This window comes from Balearica regulorum, chromosome 3 (genome assembly GCF_011004875.1).
Source record: "Balearica regulorum gibbericeps isolate bBalReg1 chromosome 3, bBalReg1.pri, whole genome shotgun sequence".
Taxonomy (NCBI): Eukaryota; Metazoa; Chordata; class Aves; order Gruiformes; family Gruidae; genus Balearica; species Balearica regulorum.
Window position 1 is genome coordinate 123,547,053 of NC_046186.1, and position 24,584 is coordinate 123,571,636.

At 37.2% G+C, this 24,584-nt stretch overlaps 1 protein-coding gene across 2 annotated transcripts in view; it reads left to right on the forward strand.

Moving 5' to 3' along the window:
- Window positions 1–1,733: 1,733 nt before the first annotated feature.
- Window positions 1,734–24,584, forward strand: part of FANCL (FA complementation group L) — a 30,261-nt gene continuing 7,410 nt past the window's right edge. The window contains exons 1-7 of one of the 2 annotated variants that reach the window (XM_075749873.1): window positions 1,734–1,889; window positions 5,561–5,619; window positions 6,603–6,663; window positions 7,063–7,119; window positions 8,798–8,895; window positions 15,395–15,491; window positions 19,474–19,542. In XM_075749873.1, the coding sequence (XP_075605988.1) occupies window positions 1,797–1,889; window positions 5,561–5,619; window positions 6,603–6,663; window positions 7,063–7,119; window positions 8,798–8,895; window positions 15,395–15,491; window positions 19,474–19,542 (534 nt within the window). In that variant the 5' untranslated portion in view covers window positions 1,734–1,796. The remainder of the gene's footprint in view (window positions 1,890–5,560; window positions 5,620–6,602; window positions 6,664–7,062; window positions 7,120–8,797; window positions 8,896–15,394; window positions 15,492–19,473; window positions 19,543–24,584) is intronic. The other variant, XM_075749874.1, reaches the window with a different exon arrangement.

A 24,584-nucleotide genomic window follows, 5' to 3' on the forward strand; every position in this document is an offset into this window, starting at 1 on the left:
AAAATGGTATTTAAACCCTATTTGGGCATATATATTCAGGAAATGTTTCCTGAATTGGTAACTGAGTCTTGTGTTGTCCAGAGAACTCCAGACAAAGAGTGACTAAAGCAACATTCTTGCAAAGAACTGAACTGCTAGAACACTTCTTTCTCAGGTATGCTAATAATTTGCTGCAAGTCTGGAAATCATCAGTGACATCTGCAAGGTGTAAAAAAAAAATATATATAATGTTAACCAGTACATATTTTCTATTTTTATTCACACATATTCCTGAAAAATCTTACTATGATGAATTTAAATGGCAAATCTTGGGAATTTTTCACCTCTCTATTGACTCTTCTTAGTGCATTGTATGCCCGACGCTTGGGCAAATCATTGGCAGAACTTGGATACAGGACAGAGCAACTTGGGCAGCGTACAAAAAGAACACAAGAAACTTTAACATATAGATCATCATCATCCTCTATTTCCATGCAATCCCCGTGACAGGTCTCCCAAGCTAAGGGAACAAGACCTAGCTGCAGGTATAAGCACTTCTGTTGTTTTATTCTGCTTCTCTTTCAATTCTCCTCTTATCCCTCAGGTACTAAGCTGCTGCCAGCAATCAGAGACAGTGGTTTGCTGACTGCCATTAAAACTTGAGCAAATACTTTCAGCCAGTTCCCACTCAGTTTCTGGACCACCTGAGCTCCTGCTAACACTTCTACATTTTGCTGAGCCTTCTGTACTCATTTACAAAGCAACAAGCACTGGTTTAAAGATATGAACAACTCAACATGTGTAGGTAGAAATAACCCCTGCTATTACAAGAGATTAGTAACTGGAAAAGTTGACAAGATTTAGCCATGTGACTCATTCATACCATGTCCAACAGTGGAGGTCTTACCGGCTGGCCTATAAACATACGCCCTTCTACAAACTTCTGTAATATATTGCATACTAATTGGATGGCATTTGTTCCCAAGGGAAGCAGCCTCCTGGGATTCTCAAGATTCAGTTGCTAGTTCTGCAACACACCTCTTAGGTGACTTTGGTTAAGTCACCTATCCCTTTGTAGAACTTTTTTTTTTCTCAAGCATGTCTATTTAGGCTGAAACTGTCTCTTGCTGTGTTTTGTGCAATAATCAGCCTTAGTGATATGTGAAGTCTTTAAGCCTCCTTAAGTTTACATAATAAATCCCCAAGTTCTAAGTATCTTTCCTCAGGCTTTCCCAAACACAGTGACTGTCAGGTCCTAGTGGCAGCCCACCCAGAAAAGTGAGGAAAGTTTTTATCCCAACACCTGTGTGAGAGGGCAGAAGAGCTTTTATCACCCTAAATGTGTTGCACCAGGGACCAGTATATGATTTATAGAAAAGCAACACATGAATTGAGCCCCAAGTGACCCCTTGCCTTGCCTTGCCTTGGGTGGCACTGCAATCTGCTTGGTGCAGCTGGCTGCATATTAAAAGCCTTGCTCGACGCTCCAGCGCACTTGTCCCCTCAGAACGCGCTTAAAGTGTGAGGAAGCCGCGCGGCTGGTCCGCGGCTCGGCTCTGTTCAGCTCCTGGGAAGCCGTGCTCCTCAGAGTTCTGGAACCTGCTTCTCGCCGCGGGAGTCTCCACACGACTGCCCGCCTCAGGTAACGCGCCCTCCCCTCAGGTAACGGCCGGCACGCGCCCGCCCTAACGGCCGCGCCGCGCGCCCCTCCCTTCCCCTCAGGCGCGTGCGCTGTCTGCCGGCGGGGGCGGCGCCTCACACGGCGGCGCGTCGGATTCGAACGGCCGCGGCGGGCGGGAAGGAAGGAGCGACGCGGCATGGCGGGCTCGGGGGCTTTGCTCCGCCAGTGCCCGCTGCTGCTGCCTCAGAACCGGGAGGGGACGGCCTACGAGGGCTTCGTCACCGCGCAGGTACCGGGGCCCGTGCGCCGCTTGGCTGGCGGCCGTTACTCTGTGTCAGCCTCCCCAAGGCCTGCGCTCGCGGGCGGGTCCGTGACCGTGTCTGTGTGAGGAGGGAGCGTTTCCCGCTGAGCCGCCGGGTTTGTGAAGCAGGAAAAGCCGAGGGGGTGTAGCGGGGTCCCTCTGCTTGCCGTGCCGTCCTGCGCCCGGTTCCCTGCCGTGTGCCATAAGGGTGCTGTGGAGAGGCGCCCGCGTCGCGATCCCGCGGGTTTGCACTGTTAGCGCACGCGGAATTGCTCTTTTTGGCGGTGCGATCTTTCTGGTGGCTTGTGGGCTGGATTTGTTGTGCTGGCAAATGTTTTATTTTGGAGCTGATTCAATGTTCCTCACTTGGCCTAGGGTAAAGGTTGAAGCAAATGACTAATTGCGGATGTTTTCCTTTCACTTACTGTATTTGTGAGGTTTCAGCTTAAGTAGCCGCATCATCTTTTTGAGGAGCTGGTAAATTGCAGTGCAGGGAGAACAACAGCGTGGACATGCTGGAATTAGTCCAGTGAAGAGCTACGACAAGTTGAAAGTGAATGTTCTTAAGCCAAGTTTGCCATCAGAGGCATTATGCAGTGATGCTACAGCCACAGCTCATTAAATACCACACATGTGCCTGCACGCAGACCACAGAAACAGTTCTTAAGAGGTGTATTTTCATTTAGAAGTAGCATGGGATTTTCTTCGTATAAAAGTAAGTAAAAGGCAAAAGGCATGGGCTATGTCATACTTGCATTTTCAAAAAATGTAGTTTTGCGGTCAAAATTCAGGAAGATTTTTCTTTCATATGACATTTGCAAACATGTTTGTATTTGCATTACTCTAACAGCTGCAACTTTTGAAATGCTCTATGTGTTAGAATGCATCCTGGAGTTAACATGAAGGTTAAGACATGAGTGTGAGCATCTGTTCTCAGATGATTTCTTGATTAGGGCTAAGGCCATAATGTCACAAAGTGAGGTTATGTGTTTAAGCATACACTAAACGTTAGCTTTGGAGGAGTTTGGAGGCAATTGATGTGCCAATGGGCTGTATTCAGCTCTGCAACACGTATCTTGGTTTTGCTCGTGAGAATCACGGAAACAGTGAGGTTGGGACTTATGGAGGTCCTCTAGCAGGGTCAGCTGGATCAGGTTCCTCAGGACCATGTCCAATTGGGTTTTGAATATCTTCAAGCATGGAGACTGCACAGCCTCTTGGGCAGCCTGTTCTAGTGTTTGACCACCCTCACTCTTTGAGGGTTTTTTTCATTGCATTTAGGTGAAACTTCCTGTATTTCAACTTGTACCCATTGCATTTCATCCTGTCAGTGTGTGTCACTCAGAGTCTTGCTACACCTTTAGTCCTCCTCCATCAGGTATTTGTATACGCTGGCAAGATCCCCCCCCGAGCCTTCTTTTCTCCAGACTAACCAGTCCTAGCTTCCTCAGTCTCTCCTCATATGAGATGTTTTTCCACAGCATTGCTCTCTAGCTGGTCAGCCACCAGCGTGTGCTGGCGCATGAGGTGAATCCTCTCCTGGTGCAGGACTCTGCACTTTCCTTTCTTAAGTTCATGAGGTTCCTGTCAGGCCATTTCCTCGGCCTGTTGAGGTCCCCCTGAATGGTAGCACAATGACACAGTCTGTCAACCACTCCTCCCAGTTTTGTGTCCTCTGCCAGCTCGCTGAGTGAGGGTGCATCCTGTCCCATCATCCAGGTCACTACTGAAGGGCAAGTAGCGTCGGCCCCTGGTGTGCACCATTAGTCAGGGACCTCCAGCTGGCCTTCATCCTGCTGATCACAACCCTTTGAGCCCAGCAGTTCTGCAAGTTTTCAGTCCACCTCCCTGTCAGCTTGTCTAGTTCATTCTTCAGTTTGTCTATGAGGATGTTATGGGAAACAGTATTAAAAGGCTTTCTGATGTTGAGATAAAGCATCCGCTGTATCGGTCATCTAATCACAGGAGGAAATCTGGTTTTGTTCTTAACTTCCTGCTGAAGAAATCTTACAATTTGTGCACATAATTCAAGGTATGCTGAGCTGCAACAGAGTCTGGAGTAAAAGTTTTGAGATGAGTTAGCTGCCCTCTTCCTTTCAGGGAAGAGTTAAACTTACTTGCAACCCTTCTTTATTTCAGTTTTATTTTGATCATCCCATAAGAAAGTAGGAAGAGGATCACAAATAGGGACAATTACTGAAAATACAAGTAGGTGGCGTTTAGGAACAGCCCCGTATGGATTGCACTAGCAGGAGAAAAAAGGATTACATTCACGTACTTGGGACTGTTTTTGTTTACAGTTTCTAAAACTTTGCGGAAATGTGTTATGGATCATTGCCCAAGTTCCTTTTTAGTGTAGTACTTTCATGATAAGAATCTGTTTTGACTTGAGTTGAAGAGAGACTTTCATGTACTTCAGCATGACTTGGATTAAATTACATTTCTTGGGTTTGTCCAGATATGGATAATGTTTATTTTTCTTCTAAAAGATGTTATTTTGTTTTATGAAATGTCATATACTGAAGAGTTTTTACTAAATACTGTGAGTTAGAGGTCAAGATTATTTCAACTTCAGAATTAAAATCAGCATTATTTCCACCTGTCACTGTTGTGGTTTTGCCCCAGCCAGCAGCGAAGCACCACACAGCTGCTCGCTCTCTCCCCCGCAGTGGGATGGGGGAGAGAATTGTAAGAGTGAAAGTGAGGAAACTCGTGGGTTGAGATAAAGACAATTTAATAGGTAAATCAAAAGCCATGCATGCAAGCAGAGAGAAACAAGGAGTTCATTCCCCACTTCCCATGGGCAGGCAGGTGTTCAGCCATCTCCAGGAAAGCAGGGCTCCGTCATGCGTAGCAGTTACTTGGGAAGACAAACACCATCACTGTGAACGTCCCCCCCTTCCTTTCTCTTTCCCCAGCCCCTTATATGCTGAACATGATGTCATATGGTCTGGAATATCCCTTTGGTCAGTTGGGGTCAGCTGTCCTGGCTGTGTCCTCTCCCAACTCCTTGTGCATCCCCAGCCTACTCGCTGGCGGGGTGGGGTGAGAAGCAGAAAAGCCTTGGCTCTCTGTGAGTAATAACAAATATATCTCAATATTATCAACACCACGTTCAGCACAAATCCAAAACATAGCCTCATGCTAGCTACTGTGAAGAAAATTAACTCCATCCCAGCAAAAACCAGCACATTCTCCAGCCCTTATTCTATACCATTTACGTCTTGCTCAGGTCCCACGCTATCCAATACATCCTCATTAACTACCACCCCTCTTCTCATCCTTTGATATAACATGCAGATATATATCATTCCCTTAGTCTATGGATCGCCCTTGTAAAACGTCCACAAAATGTCCATTGAGTTCATTTAGCCCATGACTTTGGGCTCCATCTGTTACGGAGGTTGCTCAGGTGGCGTGCTGTGTGGAGTTACTGGGCACCAAAACCGGCTCAGGACCGGTCCACTCTATCCCAGCCAAAACCAGCAGTCGCTTATGCTGCTTTTCTCCCTAAATAAAGAAATCCTGAATAATATTCCAGAAAGTCAGTTAAGACAAACTTTCTTTCTTAGTAGCTGATTTTATGGGGAATACTTCCCACAAGCGTCTAACTATTTTTCCTTGCTGACCTTCCTATTAACTAAAATTTTATTTTCAAGGGTAGGGACTTCCACATCAGGATACTGTTACCAATGGATTTTCAACTGAAAAATGCAAGGTAAGATAGTTTTATGAAAGCCATTTTATAAGTGTATGTAACAAAAGTTTATTTTGATAAAAGCCATGATGGATATGCATACGAATTAATTATTTTTTCCAATATCAGTGTTGGTAATTAATTCTTACTGGTTTCAATTTAACCTTGCAACAAAATTGTACAGCATCAGTGTTAATAAACGCTGACAATAAACATTGCCTATATCAAAATATTTTGTTATTAATTTTGAAACCTGTTGTAATTAATTAGTTTTATTTATATACAAGTTAATGTACTTGGGAAAAAATGTTCATTTAAATCAGATTATTTATATGTCACCATTTGGGAAACAGAAAATTCAGTGCAAATTTGTAAATTTAAGCAATTATGTACTTGATGGTTAGCATAGCTTTTTTTAACTTCATTTTCTCTTTCCTATTAATATGTATTAATTTGCCTTACCCAGCTTTTCTTTAAAAGCTCTGTTCTTATTCCTGCGAGTGTTCATCATAGCAATATGTGGGTATGTGTGTATATTGTGTGTATGCACAGATACGCAGCTTAGTCTTTAACACTGTATCCCATACTTCTGCCTAGGCCAGCCTGCTCTGAACTGTGAACAGATGTGGTATTCAATAGCTTTATTACACTCTAGGTTGGATACTTAAAACTGCATTATAGGTAACTTTGACATTTTCAGGATATCATTTTTAAATATTGGTATATTTTATGAAGTCATATTAGCTTGCAAGAATTATGTTGTTTTCAGCAAAGAACAGACTTTTGTAGATAAATACTTAATTTTTAATGGGTTCTGGGAGAGTGACATTTAAAAGTTTTAAATAACTTTGAATATGAAACTCAAAGAAATTTTGAAGCATTGTTTACTTCCTTTGGTGTTTTTTTGAAGAAAAACTTGTATGTTTTTGTGTAGCAGGCTTTCTGATCTTTTCTAAAAATCATGTACTGTGAATTTAAAATTTATAAAAATACTGTTTGTCTAGAATAGAGTGTAGCTGGCACCTAAAGAAGATACTGCATGGATATCAGCATATTTTAAAGCAGGTATACAACTTTATATTATGTTAAATGTATGCTTATAATAATTCTGAAAAGCTTATGCTCACACACCTATTCTAAATGTAACCAAATAAGAAAGATTTCTGGGTGATTCTAAAGCTTCTGTTCTCATTGGTGAAGACTAAAGTCTTCATCAATGTCTTCATAAACTATATAAATGTGTAATGTGACATGTTGTGGTGGTGGTGGTGGTTAATTTTCAGTAAAGTTCCCTGTACTCTAGGAGGTTTGTTCTGTAATTGAAGTATTTAAACATGTCGTATATGGTTGGGGGGGTATCTTAGTTGGTTTGACAATACTAGAAAAATAAATAGACAGACTGAAATTGTTTACCACTAAAAGTTATGAGTTGAAAAAAATGATCTGATACAATGTTCCTTCCAGAGGCTGCACAGCTGTCCAGATCTTGTCAGTTTTATGGTGGAGCTGAAAACTGTTTTGGTAAGTGACAGAAAATATATATGGGAGAAGGGATGTTCATAAAGCTTGGGTTTTCACTTTCAGCTTTTTACTGTTTACTATTTGATAGATGGATTTATGTGGTTTATTTTAAGAAGAGGTGACTTCATATGCTGTTCATGTAATATTTGTGTAAATATCCTTTAGGATTTTAAGTGACTGTACTCTTTGGAAATTGGAATGTTACAGAAAAAATAAAATCCCAGCAAGAGAGTTTAGTATAGGGCCATCTTCTTTACAATGATTTTCTTGGAATTTCTGGTATTGTCTAGATGGTAAAGAAGGCTTGCAATCATACAAAGGATTATACAGTCAGTGAATTGCTGAAGCTGCTTTCACCTGTGTGACAACCTGACCAATAAATGAAGAAAGTATTCTCTGTAGTTCAGAGACTGCTGTTTATTCTTTTTTTAAAAGTTTTTTCTAATCTGGGATTGAAGAGTAGCAAAGTCTTTAGTCAACAACATGAAACTGACAATTTCTTGTCCGTTAGTAAAACATTCTATGAGTGTTCTTGGCAAAGAATACTTGTGTACAACCTACTTAGAAACAAAATACAGGAAGTATTCTACAAAAGAACAACAAATATACCTCCCTGGTATTACACCACTGCTCTATGCCAGCAATGCTGTTCCTCAGTATTGGTTCAATCCCTGCCAAAGTGGATTACATTGAACTGGGCAAAGGAACTTGGAATAGCACTGAATATAAGAATGTCTCCATGTGGCTATTTTTGAATATTTCAGAATAGTTATTCCAATCTATTTTCCTGGATACGCAAGCACTCAGAAAATGAGAATGCAATGAAAGTATAATTCGTTCAAAATAGTAAAGTAGTGATCCTCAGTGCAGATAGAAAAAACAGCAGAAGACACTGTGGGAGAACTGGCCAGAAATGATTGTAACACTGGTTTTATTATTAATTCTATTTATTATTTCTTTAAATTAATTTTATTTCAAATTATTAATAATTTTATTATAAATGTCTTTATTTGTCCTGTAAGCGGAATTTTAACTTAAGTACCATTTTAAAGAACAAGTTGCACAACACAAATATGGAACGTATGGTTTCATTTTGGTTTTCTCTCTAACCTGGCATTACCTTTTTGATACAAATTTCTTTCTGAGGCATTACAACACACTTGATAAATGTCTGTACCAAAACTTATTCTCTGGGATTCTATGATATTAAAACTGAGAAATTGATTTTTTTTTATATATATAAAGTTGTATATATCTACTTAAAAATAATATGGAGTATTTCATATATGTGTTGTCTTTTGTGGCTGTGGAGCCCAGGAGACAGCTGTGGGCTTAATAGAACCTTCTTTTGAAACGTTCTTTCAGTCAAGATGCTTGACTTCAAATTTATTAGCTGAAAAAGAGGCACATTTGATATTTGCATCTGAAGACTATGTTGTCAACATCTGTGGTGTGGTTTTTTTTAAATTGCAGATGTTTTCATTACCAGTATCTGAAGTAATTTACCAAACAGCTTCTTTGTCTGCTTTAGCTGGAGGCTATAACAAAACAAATGCAGTGTACAGTTAATTTTACATAAGCTTAATATTTTTGAATGAGTTGCAAAAATCACATGACTAAATAGATGCAAAAATATTGAAATCTCTCTCAATGATGTTTTTAATGTTCTTTTAAACAGGAAATTGCTTTAAAGAATACACAAGACCTGCATATACCACGGCCGCCAGAATACTACTCCTGTCTTGTCAGAGATCTAGAAATACTGGGTTGGAATAAGTACGCTTGTTTTAGTTCTTAACAGACATTATCTTTAGAATATCTCTTGTTTTATATTTGTGAGTTGAACGTATCAATGTACTTGTCCTGTTAATTTATCCTCTTTAGAAACTGGTTTTGCTTTAAAAACTGCTGCTTTTTTTAATTTAACAAACCAACCAACCTGTATCAACTGAAGGTATATTTTCAGTCTCAAATAATTGAGCTGAAAGTTGAGATGCTACTACTAAGAGATCAATGCTTCTTTGACCTATAAACTATTGCCATAGTAAATGTATTTAATACAACTTTTATAGTTCTCCTTTTTCTTCCTTCTTTTCCCTACTTTGTACAGCCTTTCCGATATGCTATGGTTGATCATCATTTACCTTTATGTTCTCATAAAAACAGTTCATACATTGGTGGAGTTTTTTTAGAACTAGAATAATTACTTTTAAAGAACAGTTCTGTCTTGCTCTCCATAGCACAAGGATCTCCTTAGACAAAGGAATAACATAGTTAATCTGCAAAAAGGTAAATATACCCAAAGAAAAGTGCGTGGAAGGGAGAATTTGGAAAGCTGTAAATCCAGAATTTCAAAACAGCCAGCTCTTTACAACACCCACAGAGAGAAACTTAAATATTTTTTGCTGTCCGGATAGGCTCAAAGATGAGGTCTATTGAAAAAGCATTCCTTACTCTCCAAAAACTGTGCAAGCAGACCATGTTTCAGGGAGCAGGGGGGCATTTCCAAGTGGGAAAAGTTTTGGTTACTGCACAAAGAGTATAAACTGTGTCACCTGAGGATGGAAGCTCAGTGCACCCAAGAACATGGTTTCATGTATATATTTGAGGTCATCTTCTGAGGGAAGAGCTAGAAGTGAATGTTTTCACTCCAACTAAAATGGTTGGTTTAACACTATGGGAAAGAAAGGATATTTGCAAAGGATATTTGACTTTGTTGAGGAATGAAATGTACACATGGCTGCCTCTGGGTGCCCTCTCATTAGGGTCTTGAATGAGTTCAAACAGATTATATTATTCACAGTCCCATATACTCTCAGATGAGGTCATAGAACAAATTTAATTTTATCCTCCTACAGAGGAAAACAAGATTGTTCTCCTCATATAGAAACCTGAAGGAGCACACAGTTGTGATCAAGTACTCAAGGTCCATGTGGAAATTTTTTAGAAGTCTGCAAAGCTTCCTGTTTTGCAGACTTTTACTTGAAAGGCTTCAACTGCCATCACATGGGCCACGATTGGCAAGTTATCTGATACTGAGTCTTTTACTCCTACAGCAGAGAGCCTGAAATGGAATATATTTGAAGGCTGTCTTTAATAATATGCAATTAATGTCGCAGTGCATTCTTTCAAGGGGTTAAGATGAAAGGTTGTGTAGGATGCTGAAGAGTTTTGAATGAGAAGCCACTTTTTACTTTCAGTAAAATGAAAGTTTAAAAAAAAGTCTACATTTGTGGTTGTCAACAAGACAAATCTACATTTTCCTTAGTCTTGGATGGTAAGTTAACTTTAACAAAGTGTTTATTTTGCTAAATGTAATAAAGAAGCCTTTGGTTTAAGAACAGTTTTGAGTTTTCTCACCTGACTTGCATATAAATAAATAGCATGTGATTAATGCTAAGTAGACATTTGCTTTGAAAGCCCACTTTTCTTTCAAGATTTAAAACATCCTTGTTAAAACAGCTGAAGTTTTTTTTCAGTTATTACCATTATTAAGTATGTAGTTGTGCCACCTGATGACATACTCCATTCAAATTTCTCAGACTCAGGTCTGAAAATATTAGTTAAAATTCCCTAAACACATCAGAAATAAATTTTTAATCATGCTTGGTCTTCCCCCACCCCCCAAAAAACCCCACAACCCCAACAAAAAAACCCAAACAAAATCTTAAAAAAGCCCATGCCAGCAAAACAGACACCGACATACAATGAATATATTTTAAAGATATAAATATATGAAATATACTATATTTATAATTGGATATATATAGTATATAGCTAAATGTACTAAAAAGACACTTTCAAAATACAATTTAGTAACTTATTTCAAAACTGGTATTTCTTTTGACTTGCTGTACATACAAAACATCCAGTGGTTTATTATTAAAAAGCACATCAGCGTTTATAAGAGAACGTGCTTCTAGGACAGAATTTCACCTGGTTTCTAGGCAAAGATTTTCTTCATGTAGGCACACAACTTTGCTGTTCTTTTGTCCAGTGTATTAATGTAATTCAGTAAACATACGCCTCTTGATTTATGTTACAGGTAAGGTCTCTGGGGTTTTTTGGTTGGTGAAGTCCATCATTAATCAAAGGGCTAAGCTGTACATAGGGGATCTGATTTACTATAAGTTGGAAAGAGAATAACCTAGAGAGGTGGTTTGAAGTACATTAGTAAGTTACACCTTAATTTTAGTGTGCTTTTAACAGTATAATGAAGTACTAAGAAGGCCTCTTAACCTAGACTGATTTTGAGTTGCCGATGATGCGTATTTGCATGTTAGTAAAAAACCACCCTGGTGTATGGTCTTTCAGCACAAAACTAAGTCTGCATTTAGTACTGGCAGTAAGGATCAATCACTGCTCGCACCTTGAGAAGCCTCCAGCTTTATTTATCAGGATTTTTCTTAGAAAAGAATTGGCTTGTTGTGGACCCTAGATTTAGTTTTTCCTAGTGAGTTTTGGGTCATGCTGGAAGCTGACTGTGTCCGAATCCAACTGAAAAACTGAAGGATGTTTTGTTTGAAAGAGAATCAAAGCAATAGGCCATGGTTCCTTTACCTCTGAAGTGAGTTAAGAAGCTCTCAGGTGTGGCACAAATTCATTGTGTTCTAATGGCTTTCATCTAAGGAATATGTGAAGTTTCTCAGAAACAAATTGAGGACATTATCTGCAATGATCTTCCACCTCTTTCCTCCTAAACCACTGAAAGTACAAACAGTAATGAAGAGTGCAAATGAGCTTGCTGCTGTGATTAGATATAATCACTTTGTGATACAGAAAACTTGATTCTTTGACCTAATTTAGGTGTGGGGGAGGGTGAATATGCTTTCATATTCAAATACTTGTACACAAAAGTCACAGTTCAACAGGTTATAAAATTGTGTCCAATTTCCAATGCTAAGTGCTGAAGGAGGATACTTCATTTTAAGAACACGTCAAAAATGCCAGCAACAAACCTAATCAGCTGAGGTGGGAGAGAGTACACATGTAGTTGCATTAAGCTATAGGAAACACTCTTCTAATACTATCTCATAATCTCACTAGTTGATTCAATGACAATGTCTTGGGAAGATAAATTATTGACTATAAAACATTCGTAGGACTCTTATCACCCTCATGTGGATTCATAAAGGTTGCCAGTGTCTCTTAAGTTCATGGTGTGAGTCATGATCCCAATAGTCTAAAGGCTGAATGCATTTCTGCTTGATATTTGCCAAGTTTTTTCATAGAAAGTATCTTCTTTTGCCTTCTCCATTTCCATGGGAATCGTGCCTTGTCATGTGCTCTCAATGATATCATGTGTATGTTATGCTGAATTACATTCATGCTTTAGGGATTTGAGTGAGGCTTTGCATCTTTATGGTCATTCCATTTTTTTTCTATATGATAAAGTGATGGAGCCTGCAGAGGAAAAAAGGTTTGTATTACTGTAATATCACCTATGTAAACAATTCCTTATTTGATTATATAATCATACGAAGAAGTGCATACAACTTTTACAGTGCTGAGCAACTTTCTCCAGTCCTACAGAACTGGCCCTTTCATCTCTTTTTACGCAAAGCTAGGTAGACTGATGTTAGAGAACAGGTAGGCACAAAGCTACTGAGTTCCTTTTTTCTATCCTAAATGGAAAATTGAATCCTCCCTCATGCCCCAGAGGCAGTTTATTGTTTTTACATTCTGTTGAGAAGAAGGAAGGCTAGCTATGAATTTTCATTCTGGGCGTTCTTCAAGCCTGTATGCCCCTTGTCTGAGGAGTTTTTAATTCCTTGGTGTTCCTGTTTGTGAAAAAGTTTGACACGGAAGAGAACAGTTTACTAGAAAACCTCTAAATGCATGGTTTATAATGAATAATACTTAAAAGGTGTTGTCTTATTTAGCTTGAATAGTTGTCTTCTACTAGCGACTAGTTGTTGAAGTCAAAATGAAATAAAAGTCTTAAAAATTTCCAGATTGGTTTGGATTGTAGTGGTGTTTCATAGCAATAATGATCTACTTTTTTTTGTTGGTTGTTTTGTTGGTTGTTTGTTTTCTGTTACCTCCAAGCTCAGTGGAAATCACATTTTTAACTGGTTGTAAAAGATACTTTAAATATGAATTCTAAAACTAAAAATATGTTAAAAATTGAATAACGGACAGAACTCGAAAATCATTTTAGAACGTATTGCTCTACATAATTAAACTGGTAGCCTTTATTAGTGCTCTTAGCACCTTTTCCAAATGCTTACATGTTTTTTCTAAAGTGTCTAATTTACTTTGTCAGTAAAACTGAAGTGAAGGTTCTTTACAAATATGATTGAACATAATGATATTGTCACTATATTTTTAATATAATGTGCATATATTTATATTTTAAATATATTAATAGACATATTTTAGAGTCTGTCAGGTTAAACTAATTGTAAAAGTACCAAACCCTTAAACATTTAAGAAATAAATTTTAAGATATGTATGTCCATTGCCTGTTGCTATTTAAGAAATAAAAAGATTTTTTTTAATCTTGTTCCCTCCCACCCAATATAGAGTGAGGAACTGCAAAAATGTTTGACTTTAAACTAAAATTCTGGCACCTCAAGAGTGAAATGGTCCAAACAAGATGACGGTCAGAACAGAGAATTTTAAATCCTAGACACCTTGACAGCATCCCTTTAATTTTTCCATTCTCTTTTGCTATCTAACCTCGCAGTGCATTGATGCAAGCACCAGTCATGCTTTGTTTTGGACACTGCTATATATTTTATTGCAGTAACCATTCTGTGCCTTAGCTGCTGGTTTAGCATTTCCCCACCCCAGGCAACTGTAGATGGAGGGATGAGGTATAGGTACTTTCTTATCATTATAAAACTCTATGATATAATTTTGAGGTAAAGTTGGAACAAAGCAGGAGTAATGATTTTTTTTTTTTTCCAGTTAGAGGAAGAATGCTCTAATTCTTTCTAAATAATCACATTTAATTGACTACAGTTGAATTACACTTTTATCAAGACTTGTATTTCTTTCAACTGTTGTAGAGAAAAGGAGTGTCAAAATACTCCCAGGAATCTGTAGAACTATTTAATTGCATTAATCAGCATTAAACATGAAATAATGTATCTCTTTGCCTCCTTACTACCACCGCTGCTTTTTCCATCTGTATTTTTCAGTTCCCTCATTGAGGCTATGTCATTTATGTAGATAATTTTTTCTACTTTTCACTTCCTTCCGAGGAATGTGTGCACCCTTTGGTGTATGCCTACTTTTTTCTTGTACAGGCTTCTGCAACTCTTGCCCGTTTCACTTGAAAGAGAACCATTTTTCCCAGCTTGTTGGCTCTAATGACTGGCTAGTATGTAATGGCTTAAAAAAAAAAAAAATTACTTAGGTCAGCAAGCAGATGCTTTCTTTGAACTCTGATAGGCCTCTCCATCAGTCTAGGTGATAAGTTTTACAATAATCTTGGACTGCTTTTTATCTTTACATAAGAATGACATAGTCAAAATGCCAAAATATCCATGTGCCCAGTTCATTGGTAAATATATGGAGAAGTTTGAACCTTTTTGGCAGTTGAAGCTAGTCAGCAGAACATACTTCTAGAGAACAATGTATTTTGCAATTGTATTCATCTTCATTGTTGTAGGAAGCACAAATCGGTGACATCTTAAGCAAATAGGCAGTGATTATGTCAGAAGTTTTAAGACTTACCTACATTTAGTATGTACTTGCTACTTGCTTGAGCGCATGTATACTGTGTAAAACTGTCATGAAATGAAGGCAAATCATCATAAATAACTCATTTGGTACCTGTTTGGGTACTGTTTTCTGCAGAAAATCAATTTCAGAATATGAACGAATATCCACTGAATTTTCCACAATAATAGTATTGATAATAAAAGAGAACTTCATTGAAGAGAAAAGCAAATCAGGAGCATAAAAGTCTCATACAGTAAGGAACTGCAGAAATGGATCAAAGATTTGACAGGAAGTTTAATGTGTACATAAGTAGAGGCTGACAGGAACATGCTGTGTGTGTCAAAGGTTCCAGTGATGGAAAACTGAAACACAGTGCTCACTGACCACAGCATGAGCCTTGACACACATTGTAAATAACCCAAAGATATATGACTGCATTAAGCAGTAGACTGGTGTATTAACAGCAGTAAATCTAGAACAGCAGAAATGGTTGGCATATAGGACTTCCTCTGATTAATATTTGTAACGGACTAATAAGAGTATTGCAGACATTTCAAACCATACTTCTTAACGGCGCTGTTAAGAGTGTTCTTTTCTCTTTCAGAGTCGTGTACGTGGATACTGGCCTTACCGCAGTCAAGCTAAAAGCTGAAGACTCTTGTGGTAGACAGCATCTCGTCACTCTGAAGTTAAATGCAAAGGTGAATTTATGTGGGAGAAAATGTTTTAAGGCTTCCTCGAAATAAATGGATTTTTCTTAATTCATAAGGATTTTAGAGAGTTGGTTTGTTTGTTAGTATGTCTGTTCTGCAAGATAATGGTGGGGGGTTTTTTGAGAAATTTTTTTATAAAGAGTTTTCAGACTTTCAAATATATTTAAAATTAATATTGCCTTATGGTTATCTGTAGGAATCTTTTCATATGAAACTGTGCATCACATGAAAAACACTTTATGATATTGCAATTATTTTACTGGATTACAGACAAAGCCATCTGGGAGACTTTCATTCATTATCACTCCATCCAGAGACTATGCATATAACAAGAATTAGAGGATGCTGGGTTGCTTCTTTAGCACGTCTTACTGTTAAAGCTGTAGATATAAAGATGTATGAAAAACTGACTACAGAAGTGAGTTCCTTATTTTAAAAAAAATATTTTTTTAGTCTAAATAATTGGCTGATTTTGACAGTGCTTGCAAAGCAAATCCAAGGCGTGTGCGGAAGCAGAAAAATTTTAATTCTTCCTGGTACTTAGAACTGAACTCATACACAGAGTAATGAATGCATAATTAATTTGCTACTCAGTCCGTTATTAAATACATTGATGGAAAAATGTATCCAGGAAGTACAATTATGGTCTATTTAACATGCAAGGAGACTAACCAGACTGTGTTATCACTGTTTATAAGGGAGCTGCTATCCCATACTTGGTATGACACTAGAAATTAAGTGCAGCCTGTTGCCCCTAAGTTTCTTCTTGATTTTATGGCAGCTGAAGTGAAGTATTTTAACTATTTGGAAATATAAAAGTGCAGGGAAAAAAAATACAGTGTAATACCCATTTTTATCAAGCAGCTGCCATGGTCAAACACTATTACACTTATGCATTGACTGGTTCTGTTTAGCCTTAACTTACCGCTCTACTGTAAGGGGAATTGAGATTACCATTTTTTGTTCTTCTAAAAACTTGTATATTTTCTTTATAGTAATAAAATATCTGAAGTTGAGACTCTTGTTAGCAGAAGAAAGCACGGTCTAACTAAGGATATAGTGTAATAGACTAGATTATTCAATTTATCTGTTGTAACGAGTAATCATCAGTTTTTATTTTTGTTTTCCAAGTGATTGTTGTGATGATCAATTGCTTGTCCTTTTTAAACCACGTCTGGCATTTAAACTTGCTGCAAGACTTTTCCTTAATGCATTGTCAAATGCTTCCACCTGTTATCCTTGTCTTGATGTGCTTCGTGTTAGGAACTGTCCTTTCAAAAGACTTCTCTATAAACTGCATTTGTCAAGTGTCTAGGAAACTTGGAGTGATCAGTTTAAACCTGGAAGAATTGAGAATGGTCATATCATAGTTAGGGATGTTGGTCAAATCACATGCTACACAATTTTTACTTTTGTAAACTATTAGGCTTAAACTTCATAAGAGAATATATTGTTTAATGTTCAGACTACATTTTGTGAAATAGTTTTCCGATTTATGTGGCTGAAAATGCCTGGTCCAGAAATCTTTATCCATTTACAATTTAAATAAATGGCCAGAGGAGTTTTCTGAAAACAAAGCATGTATCTTTGCAAGTATAAAACCAAATACATTGAGTTTTATTTATCAGATTTCATTTTGTATTGGGTGAGAAGTGGGTTGGGTGCTTGCCATTTCAGATCCCAAGAATTCAAATAGGCCACTGCAAGAATTTGCATGCCATGTAGTAATCAAGATGCTTGGTAATTATCTGAATGATTTGGCAAGGGTTATGAAAATACTTCTTCTAGATGAAGTTAGCTGCATGCTCAAAAATAGAATATAAATATTTTGTTTAATAGCAGCTTAAATTGTTATAAAGAATAATAATAGGATTATTTCTGACATATACATTTGAATATAACTGTAATAACATATGATGTCATTGATATGCTCTGGGTTAGTATTTTAAAATACTATCTCCTGGGGAATCACTCACCTTAGTTTATTTAAGATTGAGCTCTGCATGTTCTAAAACCTTTATGTACATATGTACAGAATCATTGTTGCATAGTTTTTGGCAATTATTTGGTGCACAGTACAATATTGTGCTCTTAAAGAAAATTTGACTTAAAATGGAGGGAAAAGTGCTGTAGGTTGTTTTTTGGGTGTTTTCGATTTTGGGTTTTTTTTTTTAAGCAATGTAAAGTTGGTAGAATCTGTTTGCAGGCAGTTGTTTAAAGGCACCCTACAAAAGACAGCATAAAATGAATTTACTTACCAAGAAAGCAAACCCATAATTGCCTAGTGCTGCTGGGATTTAAATGAAGTAGTCCTAAACCAATCCTACGGAAAAATTGTTCTGGCTTAACGTTTGTTCTAGGCATCCTTTTATATGTTTAAAAACAAGTTTATTTCTATGCAAACTTTGAAGTATTTCATGAAAAATAATACCTACAATACAAAACCACTAACACTACAATGCCTACAATACAAGAACAGTAACACTACAATAAAAGAAACTGTAACAGCCTTTGTGGCTATACATTTCTATGTTGTAACTGCCTCCTGTCCAAATTAGTTGTTTCGCTTCTCTTGCTGTGTCACTGCTGTTTAACTTGTCTGACACCAGTTTGATAAAATGGTAAAGCACAAGTTATACAAGTTGTAGGAGCTGTCTTCAGAAAGTGGATACCTAACAGAAACCACAAATGAAGGCACATTAAAAAGCAAGTTTAAACAAATTTCTGTGAAATCCATAAATCCACTAGAGTATTATTAAAATCAAAGCAATGAAGAATGGATGCTTTAGGGGAGCTATGCCTCTCTTTTGCTCTTTGCCATTGAAAACAATTTGAAGTTGATTACCATAGAATTACATTTTACATAGAATAAAGATACGTTCTAAAAATTCTGATAAATTGATTGCCAGATGCCTGGTAAGGACATTGTCTACATCTAGAGATTTACTTTGGATGGAGAATGGTTATGGGAAGCATAAGTTGTCTTAACTCTCTAATTCTGTGAGGAAATCGGGACTTTTTTTCTGTGTGTCCCCAAATAAGATTCTCTATAACATTTTCTTGTGTTGGCAGTTGATGCAATACTAATACAGTTTCTATAAAACTGCTGTGTACAGCATTGGAAGATTTTGAAAGGTTGCACAGGACTAAAAGGAGGCAACTTCTCATGTGAATAAAATTTTGGATAGGTGCTCTTAGAAAGGACACAGTTTATTTGTAATTAGATGTTTCTTTCCTTTGCTACTTTATTTTTCAGAAAAAAAAACAGGTTTTTTTCCACAGATTTAATATTGGATGCTAAACAGCAATAGATTTACTAGTGTAATGAATAGTCAGTGATTATTTTTGGAGTTCTCAAATTTCTATAGCTTCGGTTTTCTTAATACAGCAATTTTTTCTTTTCCTCAGTGATATCTTTTAACTTGGGGCAGGGACTTGTTTTAATTTTGGGTATATGTTCATTCATCTCTTTCTAAATAGTTATGTACTTACTCTGATTACTTTCAGTTTCAAAACAAAAAATGTTATGAATCAGAGCAAATATTCTAGTTTAAATGAAAATTAGTTCTTGACTCATTAAATGATTGGTTATTGTTTTTTGTTTTTTTATATTTTCTATCCAGGTAATTAAAGAGAATTTTTAAAAAAATATTTGATCTTTTTTGTCTTAAGTTCTTTTTTAATGTGTAATGTGGACACTGAACAGAGGAAACTCTGATTCTCCCACCATTATTAAAAATTGATATAGAAAAAACTGTTTACATGTAGATTTCTTCTTTAAATGATCATTAACATTCATAATTATTTCTGAAAATGCATTACATACTGTTTCCTGTAAGAGCCAAGTTCTCAAGATGCTTGAAGTGCTCATATTCCGTTATCAAATTTGACAGCTGAATATCAGGCTGACTTTAAATCACTTTAAAAAAACCAAAACAAACCACAACTGTGTTTTCTTTCCCTCCCTCAGTATCCAACAGAACCACCGGATTGCCTTGTGGATTTTCCTGTTCAGTTTGCTATTTCCTGGATGCCACAGGTAAACTGCTGTACTATGCATCTTTTTTTAATAACCGAGATACATATGCAGTATGTAGGTGGTTAGTGAGGGGTTGGACTTTATTTTTTTACTCCAGCTTTTTTCCCTGTGTGCATTTTTCTTTTATACATGCTTATGTAAATGTAATAATACAGAACGCCATATTCCTCGTGACAGTGTTTTAAATGTTTTCCTTGCCATATAGATATACCTTGCATGTTGTATGCTTTGCATTCATACTGGCTGGTTTTTTCTTAAGCTGTTCATACAACTGAAATATCTTTAGGAAAGATATTGGGAAAATATATGCTCGGGAAATGATTGTCTTACAGAAAAGAAGCACCCTCTAAAGTTGAGAGACATAAAAACCAAAGATGGTCCCCCAGTTTGTTATCCTATATAGTTTTCATAACATAATAAAACTTTGTCAGTTGCCATCAAAAGAACAACAGGAAAGTACTTGATAGAATTCTGATTTCACAGTTTAACCGATATTGTTAATATAAAGAACCAAGAGCCATTGTCTTTTTTTAGTCTCTCTTGCATTATTTCATGTATCTTTTTTCCTTAATAGACCATGTGTACTTGATTAAATGGATTTAAATGTGACCACTTAGATGTAAGTTAATTTGAATTATCTCTAGAAAATAGTTGATGTTTAATTTCATTGAATTCAGGAAAATAGATTTAACATAAATGATGGCATTTCATAATCCTAATTCTCGCGAGGATTTCTACCCATCAATAAAGCCTGTCTTTATGGTGCTAAATTTACATAGGGAACATGGCTGAAAGGTTGCATCAGAATGATTTTAAGACGGGCATATACTTTTGAGTGCAAAGCTCAAGGTTTTGTGTGTTAACTTAGATCCTCCAATATGAGAGCTTGAGGAAATAACTGCAAGAATGGACCATTGCAGATGAAAAATATATTCAGTTTCAAGTGTAATTCTAGGTTTTGATTCTCTGGTACAGTTTGGAACAATTCAAACAGATACTGGTTTTTTTCTTAAATTATACTGGATTCCATATACTACAGGCAGGATTTCAAGTCGTGTTTCTAACCTCAAACTTTATACGTACTTTTAATAGTATTTTCTTAATTTTACAGCCTTGCAATATATGTTGCTTCAAATTAACAACATTTCAAATATCCTTGACAGTCATTGCTTCTCTGTGTTTACTATTAGTAATTTTAAAGCTACTAGCTGGACTTATGTTTTAATAAAATGTTCTTGAAAAAACATGATATGAAGCAGCCTTCTTTGACAAGTTAAAGATGGGAGGGAATATATTAATATTGACACTACAAGTAAGTAAAAATTTAATGTTAAAAAAATGACATTCTAACGCTTGAGATCTTAAAATCTTTTTACAGTTAGAATTACCTGTGGGCTATTCGAAAACATGAACACATTTGTATGTAACTGAAGACTGTGTTTTGAAATCACGGGATACTAATTCTAGCTGTAGATAGCCTGCTGTAATACTGAACCAAATACCAGCAACCTGTGCATTATGCTGATAGAAATGCTTTTGTTGTGCGGTCTTTTTTGAAAATTGACCTTATATGTGTGGGTGACATGAACCTAACGCTTCTGGAAAAAAATGTGCGTAGTAATTGTGTAAATTGTGTTTATTTTCAAAACACGTGGAAATCATTGCAGCGAGCAGTCCTTGTGCCATGGTAAAAAAGGGTTAAGGTTAGATAATGCTGAAACACCACTGGCAGCAGAATTTAGCAGGTCCTCAAGTAGTTGAAAACTGTGGTTCCTAAAAGGGAAAAAGAACATGCTATACCTATTTTCTCATAAAATAACATGAAGTTTTGAAACTGATAGGTCTTAAATTTTAATATTTGTTGGTCACCTTTAATGTAAAAACTGACAAGGCTTAACTAAAATTCTGCAATTGCACTATTAGAGTATAAACTCCTATGAAAGAAAATATAAATAGATTTCAGGTAATTGATTTTTTTTTTCTTTCCAACCCCCCCTGTGTGTGCTGTGCCTATTTCAGGTTCTTTTCAGTGCTTATGGACTTTAAACTTGAGGGGTTGTTGGGTGGTTGTTTTTTCTCCCCCCCCCCCCCCCCCCCCCCCCCCCCCCCCCCCGTATAATAATAGACATGGCTTTATGGCATCCATATTAAAAATGGGTAATTTTCCTTATGGTCCCTGTCTTCCTGCTGGGTTGATAATGTTTTGATGTATTTTTCTTTTGCTCTGATGAGAGGTCTGCTGCTGCTGCTCTGACATATTCATTTGGATGAATAATTATAACTTGCACAATGTCAAGCTGAAGATGGTAGGGTTTTGTGCGTCATGACAAGCCTAGTAGCCAGTGCAGGTGTCTCACAGCATGATCAGCAACAGCCAGTGTATTCTGGCTCAGAGGAGACATTTTAGAGTAGTAAGAAATCAGCACCAAGGGCAATGCTGCTGCTGCTGCTACTGTTGTAAGTGCCAAATAAATGCAGAGTGCTTCTCAATGACAAGTGCAAGAACATCCACTTATTTCAGTTATATTCTTTTTCTAAATAACCAGATAAATGTGCTGTCTCCACATTTCAGCATACACTATAAGCGTGGTTCTGCAGTTTCAGTGCATCTATATTCTGCCCTCACATCAGGGTATTGTTTCTATACTGACCACTGCCCACCTGGCTGGCTACATGAAGGTCATGAGAGTGGAAATTAATGACTAATGAGGTCATGCAGCCAGCCAACAATGAAACAGCAGTACAAGATTCAGAAGGTATAGTGGTACGAATGAGATTATTCTTCAGTTATTCTGATAAAAACGCAGTAAAATGCAACATAATTGTGCTTTTTCTTAGCAAAGTAGCTTCACAGACACCAGCTTTATATGTGTCTATAAATACAAAAAATTGGGATGGTTGACAAGACACTTTATAAAGGTTGCAGAGTGTTGGGTCTCAGTTTGGTTTGTGCTAAGGAGGGGGAAATTGGTAAACTACTGCTTGTGAGAAATAAACAGTCTCCAAACAAATCTAGAGAATCATAAATTATTTAGGTGATTCAGGCGATCCCTTTTGCATCCAACAACTGTTCACTTTATGAAATGGTATTCTAGCTATCAATTCATAAAGGGCAAGCAGGTAACAGCACCTACAGTTTAGGCTACTTTACCTTTTCCTTTAGGAGGCTTTGCAGGTGTTTTAATTTTAGATAAGCAAATTTTGTGTTGGGAAGAACTGTAGCAGAAAAATCTCAGAATAAAGATCATATTTTTCTCTTTTTAAAAAAATAAATTTTAATAAATTGTGCTATATTTATCTTAATTAGAACAGTGTTATTACCATTTGATTAATATTTAGTTCATCTGGGGTTTGGAGCAGATGTTTGAAATTTGGCAGAATAGCCATATAGGCGTATAGCTGCTCTTAAAAGTGACTGAAAGGCTTCATGGATTTTATGGAAGGTGCAGACTCAAGACTTTCTCTTTATTCTTCCCAGCTTCTGTGGCTCTAGAAATAAGAACCAAGAGTAGAGTGACTTTTTTTCCATTCCTTCCTATTCCTTTAATTGAAGGAAACGGTGTATGGGCAATAGGGGCAAACATGGGAAAGTATTTGAATTGAAAGTTTTAAAAAAAAAAAAAAAGAGGAGGAAAGAATCAGCATGAGGAGCTGCCAGTGAGGAGATGGAGATGAGAGTGCAGAAGATAGAAATGGAAACAAAAATGTTGGAAAACTACAGGAGACTCTTTCCTGGAAGAAGAGAAGGCCTGTTCCCCTCAGGAACACATAAGTCCGGAATATCTGATGTGCACTGACCTAAGTGCATGCTTCGTCTCCTACCAGTCATTGAAATGAAAGGAAGATGCATAGAGTCTGGTAGCACAAAGGTAACGTTTGGGTCAAAGGTTTCTAAAACTGCTGGGGAATCATCAAAGTTGATATGTTTACATGTCTGGTTTCCTGTAAAATAATCAATTTAACCCAGTCTCTACAACCACCTGTTTTCAGAAGTTAAGATCACAGCTTCACGGCCCTCCAGCTTAACATTAAATTGCTGTTCAGTCCCAAGGACTGTGTTGGTATAGCTTGTATCAGGATATATCAGATTTTTGCCTCATAGAGCCTTGAATAACTAGGATTTGAGGCTGAATATATGCTTTGTTGAGAGAGAAAGCTTTGCCGAGAGTCACTGACAGTGCCTTTTCACAAGTCATCACTAATTGTATTCTTTGTTTTCTATGCTCACAACTTGACATTTGAAAAATCTGGAGAAGCATTGAGCATTTAAAGCTCTGGCTATGGTCACGGGAGGCGATGCTCTAATAAAACCAGTCCTCTTCAAGCCAGATGAAGGGATCTTGAGCTGAGTATTCCAAACTAACATTTTCTCAGTCTCTTATTTTTCCATATGAGTCCATCTAATCTGAAAATGTGTTTTCATGATAAAACAAATACTGGTTTTGGGCTTCTCTGTTGCTGTTGCGGTCGTTATAGAGAGCTAAAGGGAACAGGATGGTTAAATGATGCAGCATATCTCTGTCAAAAACTTAGCAAGCTCCCACTGGAAAGCAGTGGGGTGTCCTGGGACTGTAAGGCTGTCTCACGACCTCAGTGCTGGAGTGGAGAGGAAGCCGGCTCCAGCTGCTCATTTTGTATGAATTCACATTTGACGGGTCCTTGTAGTAGTACTGCATTAAGGTTTTGTGACTGTCCTAGCACTGGTATTTCCTCACCTCTGCTAGCTGCTCATTCCTACTCATGGGCAGCTGATGTCAGTATCCTCAGTAGTTAGAAATAAAGTGCAAGGTTTACATTATACATTAAAAATAATTTCATTTTGTTTTAAGTTGGGAAAGATTAAGCTGCTGCAGTGTTCTTTGTTTTTATAATGGATGTTTTGCCTGACGAGGATGGAAAACCTAACGGATACAGAGGATGGAGTAACCAGTTTGGTTTTGCTAGTGGTTTTTAGAGTCAGGTGGGTAGCCAGTGATGCTATGCCGAATTAGGAAGGTCTTATTCTTCCAAAGAATATGTGACATATTTCATAAAAATTATAA